Raw genomic sequence first — 6496 nt, forward strand, 5'->3', positions numbered from 1 at the left:
GGCAACTAAAACTCCACCCAACCAGAAAGAAAAAAACAATCACCTTCAATCGTGACACAATTGCCTCAGTCTCCACAAGCTTTTGAGACAACACATTTTTCTCTTTCATCACATTATTTATCTCTGCTTGCCTTTCAGTATGTGCTTGTGAGATTGCTTCCTCACTTGCACGAAGCTGCTGATATAATGTAGTACGATCCGCATTTGCTAGTTCAGTTATTTCACGCATCATGCATAAGACAGGCCTAGCAGTACCCTCTTCTTCTCTAACCAAAAAAGTAAGAATATCCATCCCTAGCTCAGCCTCTGGAGAACCATATAGATTTGTAGTTGCTCGCTCTACTAGCCCCCGTAGCATTCGTTCACGATAGCCTTCATTGCCATAAACTTTGAACATTACAGCATATAATGTACTGACAAATTCACGTACTCTGACATCCCTTGAAAGAGCCAAAGTTTCTGCTAGACCCAGCACAGCAGGAAAATCATCATCATTTTCCAAGTTTGGAAAGCTTGTTTGTGATAATGAGTCGGAGCTCTGCAGGCCAGGTGGATTGCATCGTGAATCCATGATTAGTCGTTGAGAATGTCGTCTTTCAAGAACCATAACTACTGAATGCTCACCGAATGCACCCCTAGCTATAGCTCTCTCAAATACTTGTTTAGCTTCTACTCTAAGCAGTGTTATGTTCAACATTTCAACAAGTATATCAACATCAGCCACACGCCAACAGGCAGCAGCTAAATGTAGCTGTTCAACTGCAGCACCGCCATTACGATCCTCAAATGCAATGTTTGATGATGGCAAAGTTATATCGGCCTCACTGCACTGACAATCTGTGTCAATGTCTTGTAGCAATGCCTTTGCAACTTCCATTTTAGTACAAGCAGTGTTTCGAACAACATCAAGTACACAAGGTGAGACAGCGGGTCCTAGCTGTTTAAGCCTTTCTCTGACAGCCTTAACCTGCAAATTCATTAGATTAGATCGAGTTGGAACAAGCCAGGCAGAACATATGCTTCATTTGAAAGACACAGAAAAAAAGGAAATGGAAATCCTTACACCCTGTGGTAATCTCTCGCACTGTGATGCAGCTTTGAAAGTAAAACCCATCACCGAGGCTAGAGGCTCATCATTAGAATCAGGGAGAGCCTTCAAAGCTTGATTAAAGACCATCTCCCAAATATCTTTGCCAATGTCCAACTGGCTAAGAGCTCCCAATACCTGCAATGCCAGCACACAAGAAGTTGCCAATGATCAGAAAACAACAAGAGCACAACTATACCATATAGAGTTAAGTATCATGGAAGCATAATGTAAACGAGCTGAAGTAAAGCAATATATTCTGAGTTGAAGGGAAGTGGGAAAAAAACGTACTGGCAACTGTAAAGAAGGCTCAGCATCAGGTTTTTCAAGGCGTTCAAGAAGAGCATGTGCCGCCAAGTGATGTTCTGACACATCAACAAGCTTTGGTACCAAAGAGATCAGATCAGGCTGTAAATGTTTAGGAGCCTTTTCCAACACCAAAGCAATCTTCTGTGCAGACTGTGGCCTTCTTCGAGGCTCCGGACAGCCTTGGGGAACAGCCCCATCAAGTGCCCTAAGTGAGTTGACTATCAAACCCAGAAGTTCATTGGATTGCTCTGGCCACCTTGGCTATTATCACATGTGAAAATAGACGTCTTATTTTACTATATAGAGAGCACTAAAAACAGAGTAGTTGAATCAGTCAAATGAACATAATCTATAACGTCAATTACCTTCTGAGTAGGGCCCAAACTGTTTACCGGGAACTGGTTAGAGTCTGAAGAATAGCCAGTCGATACAACTGACACTTTTGTGGCATGTAGTGGCACAGCAAATGACTCGCTGCTTTGTACTGCTTGGGATGTCATCATGGCTTCAAAGTCAGTATCTAATCTCTGGACGATAGATTCCTGCATGCAAGGATCTGGTGCAGGAGACCCAAAACCCCTCCAATCAAAGGGAATCCTTGCACTGGGCTGACTAATCTCTGGCTGTATAAACTGTGACTTTGCTTCAACAAATTCATTTCCACTTGGTGGCTGGCAGCATTCAACCATGATATCGAGGAGCAGGTCCACAATGGCTTGTTGAAGAACCTTAACACCCATCAATAGATTCATTAAGCTGGGAGATGTAGCCTCCCCCTTGACAGTACCTTTTTTCATTCCATTAGAAGTTGAGGATGACAACTTTGTGGGCAGAAGCAACCGCTTCACTTTGACTGGGTCATCAAGATAGACCCGCAGACCAGTGAGAAAAGCTGCTATAGCACCAGCATCCATCAACAGCTTCTCTCTGAGAGTGACCTGAAGCTGTGAAGGATCAAGAAGCAATGATGGGTTGTCACCGTAGCTCAAATGAAAACCAGCTCTGGCAAGCAGGCTTCTAAAAATATCTTCCTCATCCCCACTAATACCATCACTATCATCAGAATCCAACAATTCATCAGGGTCTGTTGAGATTGCATCTTGCTCATCATCAGATATCATTACCTATGAAGAGACATGCCATAAACCAACTCAATATATCCCGCTGTAATGTAGAAAGCAAGCTGCAAACAGACATTATCCTTACCTCAAGATCAGAGAACTCGAACCAAGGACAACAGTCCAGAATCTCACAAGAGAATACAACAGTGTCACGCAGAAGGAAACCTGCATCTGGCTCCACCATCTCGGACACTTTCATAAACTGTAAGACTGAATTGTTCCAGGTTTTGGTGCATATAGATGACTCCTTCCAAACTGTTCTATCTGGATGCTTTTGATTTACCACAGCCATTCGGTAGCGAACCCAAAAATTTCTATCTGGATCTGCTCCAACTGACTGATCACTCTCCAAGTATATGCACAAGGTATCAAAGGATTCATAAACACCTAAAAAAGACACAGCCATCAACTTACAGTCAACAATCTGATAAACCAACAAGGAGAGCAGCAACTGAAGCACATAGGCTAAAGAATGAGTGACAATAACCATTTTAAGGCACAAGGATGTAACATACAATCTAAGAGGGCCAACATCTTAAGAGATGAAACCTACCAATTCGTAACTCACAACCACCGGCCTGGAAAAACTTGCTAAAAATCTTTCGAGTTTCCATGATCTCTTTAAATGCGAGAAAATTCTCAACCCTCCAAGTGAATGTACCCCTGTGCATGATCCTGATACTTTCAGAGCCAGATGTTGAGGCTTCGTCAGAGTCTGCAAGCTCTTGCATGGTAGAAGTTTCCTTCAAGATTAGCACCTCAGCAGAAAATACAACAGTATCCTGTACAAGAAAACCAGAGTCTTGATCGAAGAGGCTCGTCAATGTGACAAATTCCCGCCAACCCCAATCCTTGGCAGCCTTCGAATATCTATTCTGAGATTCTTTAGTTACTGACCGATCATCTAAACGCTGATTGACAACTGACAATCGATGGCTGACAAAGCAACTCCAATCAGCAGATGGATTTCGAGGATCTGTAACCTCTAAAAACATAGAAAGGTGGCATGGTGGTTGCGACTGTCCTGAGGAGAGAAAACAAAGAAACACCTTGTGTAAGTTGATTCCCATATATTTAGGGATGCCAAATGAACCTTTGCAATGTGTATGCACCGCAATGCACTGTCAAAGGCATAGGAAGGCACCTTCAACAATCATCTAAAATCCTATAATAACAATTTGATGTTGAAAACCTTAGCATTCAAAAAATTCCCAATGTAGCGCCAACAACGACAGTGGAGTAAGACTCATCTTAATGTGAATATCTACAACCAAAGGCAACTTTTTGTGCGTGCGTGCGTGCGTGTGTGTTTGTGTGTGTGTTGCGGGGGAACAGTGGCACTTTTTAAGCATGTGTGTGTTCCGGGGCAATGGCCAGAGGCGCGCGGGGGGGGGGGGGGGGGGGGGTGTGGAAGGGTGGCATGCACAGGGGAGCAGGAAAGGAAGGGATAATGGAAAGGAGGGTCTCACACACCACAGAGGAGACAAACACACACACAGCAAGCATTCGTCACTTGTGAATAACCAGACACAAAACAAATGACTGGTGTAAACCAACACAGAAATAAGCACCAAAGTAAGAGTATCCACCTGCTATGTAAAAACACTTATGGTATTCTACTGATATGTGGGACAATGAGGGGGGGTCCTTGACAACGTATCTGCCAAGTTGTGTCCAGCAACAAAGTGCAGGTACCTGAACCAAAAATAAACCTATCTTTGTGGCTGTGCATACAAATGCAAGACGCACTGATCAACTAGTACAATGTAGTCTCACTGTGCATACCATAAGAAAGAGGACCAGACAGTACATTGCCCCTGCTAACAGTAACTTAGTGACCATGTTCTCTACATTAGGTGATCCAAACTGTGCAGATAATTGCAAATAGAATTGTACCACCATCCAAATATCAAGGGGATTTTTAAGGAACATACAAATCCGACTTGCCAACAAGTATAGTGTACGATTTGTTTTTTAATGTGCAGTCTATGATCTGTTTTGGGAGACTTTGGAGAGACCAGTGTCATTATCTTTAGCACCTAGGTACTTCCCAATGTAGAGCATACCTCTTGGATAAACAATCAGCCTGCAATCTCGGTTGCCTACTTGAAACCGCCTACTCTTGATGCATAGACCAGTGATCTTCCGTTTCTTGAGAAGATCCTTAAGCTTTGTAAAGTTTTCAATCTTCCAAATAAACTTTCCCTGATGGCCATCTGATTTCTTTGTTCCTGCCCTTGAAGTGATGGTTCCTGAACTTTTTGGGAAAGTGCTGGCTTCCTTGATAACATGAAATGATGCACTAAAAATGGCAGCATCATCAACAAGATATCCCATATCAGGTGCAACAAAATCAGCCATTTTCATATAATCATTCCAGCCAAGACTAGTGTTGTCTCCACTCCTATTGTCTCCGGCAAATCTACCGTATGAATCTCTGTGCATGTGGCTAACCCCTGGCTTTTGATTGAAAACGGACATCCGAAAGAGACACCAACAACTCCTTTCTACAGACACTGATTTTTCTGTATCTTTACTTTCCAAGCACATGGAAAGATACTCTATGCCACTGACAGAAGATTGATATACACTGAGACGAAGGTTGCATTCTCCTGCTGGAAATACCGGACTCATGATCTTTTGTGTTTTGATCATCTCTTTAAAAAGCGTGAAATTATGTACTTTCCAGGTGAATTTCCCACTCAGAACTTCAGGCATCGGACCCACTGTGGATTGCAACTCGTTCTCTCTTGAGAATGACACCGATTCATGTAGCACCAATATCTCTGCGGTGATCAAAACAGCGTCATTCACAAGGAATCCAGCTTTTGGATCCGCGACAGTGGCAGATGGTGTGAAGTCACACCATCCATGGGACTTCTTCTTAGCTGAGAATCGATGCCAAGAATCACGCTGTATAGATTTGCTCTCATCCCTTTGATTAACTACACATAACTTATAGCTAGCAAAGCAGTCCCATTTCGAGGATGAAGAACCCCGAGGATCCATTACTTGAAGATAAATGGACAGATACCCTGGGAGTGCTTGGGAGTCTCCTTTGGGATAGACCAGCAACCTACAGTCGAAACCCCCAACTTCAAAATATCGACTCCACAATGCACGCGCTTTCACCCGAGTGAATTGGAATATAGTCCACTTGCAGACAGCACCATGATCGCCTCTGCGCTCGACAACGACCGATTCCTGGCCACCGTCACGGGGCTCATCAGTGTGGTCAGCAGCAGCACTGCTGCTGCTGCTGCCACCGCTGCCACGGGCGATACTGCCAATGTGCACAGGGGAGGGGCTGACGCCTTTCTCAGCCGGGCGGGGGGGGAGACCGAGGGCGAGGGCAGTTTCGGGGGCAGAGGTGGGGGTGGAGGAGGTGGCGGGCTGGGCAGGTTGTTCAGCTTGCTGGGGGGTTCCTGTGGGGGGAGGGGGGGCCCGCTTCATGGCGACCAAGGTGTGGGATATGGCGGCAGGCGCAGGGGAGGAAGGGAGGGAGGGCGGGTGGCTGTGGGGGTTTTATCAATCAATCAATGAAGACAGGGTATGGGGGATGGCTGCCTGCATCATCCGGATGATGGCGATGGGGGAAGGGGGCGACCTGTTCCGAGGCGAGGCAGAGGAAGGCAGGCTCGTATTGTTAGTTGTTTGTTGTTGCAGTATTGTATTGCAATCGCACATACGAGCGTTTCTCTGTCTGTGTTGTGTGACAGTTTATATAGGTGGGGGAAATTCATTGCAGCATGCACTCCCAAGTCCCCCTTAATTCATTCTCCCCTCCCCTCCCCTCTAGGCTCTCCCAATTCTCCCACACAAAGGGGGGAAAAAAGCCAATGTTATTCTTCACCACTCAAAAAACAAACAAACAAATAAAAAAATACAAGATTCACATCAATATCAATATTTATAATTAAGGGGCACCTAAATCTTCTATTACCAACTTAGCATGTAATCCCCGTATAGAGTCCATCTT

General features: G+C 44.7%; 1 protein-coding gene across 1 annotated transcript in view; it reads right to left on the minus strand.

The window, feature by feature from the left end:
* The window catches only part of LOC148020215 (uncharacterized), a 47520-nt gene extending 41274 nt beyond the window's left edge, over positions 1 to 6246 (minus strand). The window contains exons 1-7 of the mRNA XM_087700530.1: positions 4584 to 6246; positions 3071 to 3541; positions 2603 to 2904; positions 1762 to 2520; positions 1379 to 1657; positions 1064 to 1225; positions 44 to 967 (exon numbers count right to left, since the gene is read on the minus strand). Coding sequence (XP_087556656.1) covers positions 44 to 967; positions 1064 to 1225; positions 1379 to 1657; positions 1762 to 2520; positions 2603 to 2904; positions 3071 to 3541; positions 4584 to 5970 — 4284 coding nt within the window. The 5' untranslated portion in view covers positions 5971 to 6246. The remainder of the gene's footprint in view (positions 1 to 43; positions 968 to 1063; positions 1226 to 1378; positions 1658 to 1761; positions 2521 to 2602; positions 2905 to 3070; positions 3542 to 4583) is intronic.
* Between the last annotated feature and the right edge of the window lie 250 nt (positions 6247 to 6496).

This window comes from Lygodium microphyllum, chromosome 19, assembly GCF_053477565.2.
Source record: "Lygodium microphyllum isolate KBCC chromosome 19, Lygodium_microphyllum_v1.1.10, whole genome shotgun sequence".
Lineage (NCBI taxonomy): Eukaryota > Viridiplantae > Streptophyta > Polypodiopsida > Schizaeales > Lygodiaceae > Lygodium > Lygodium microphyllum.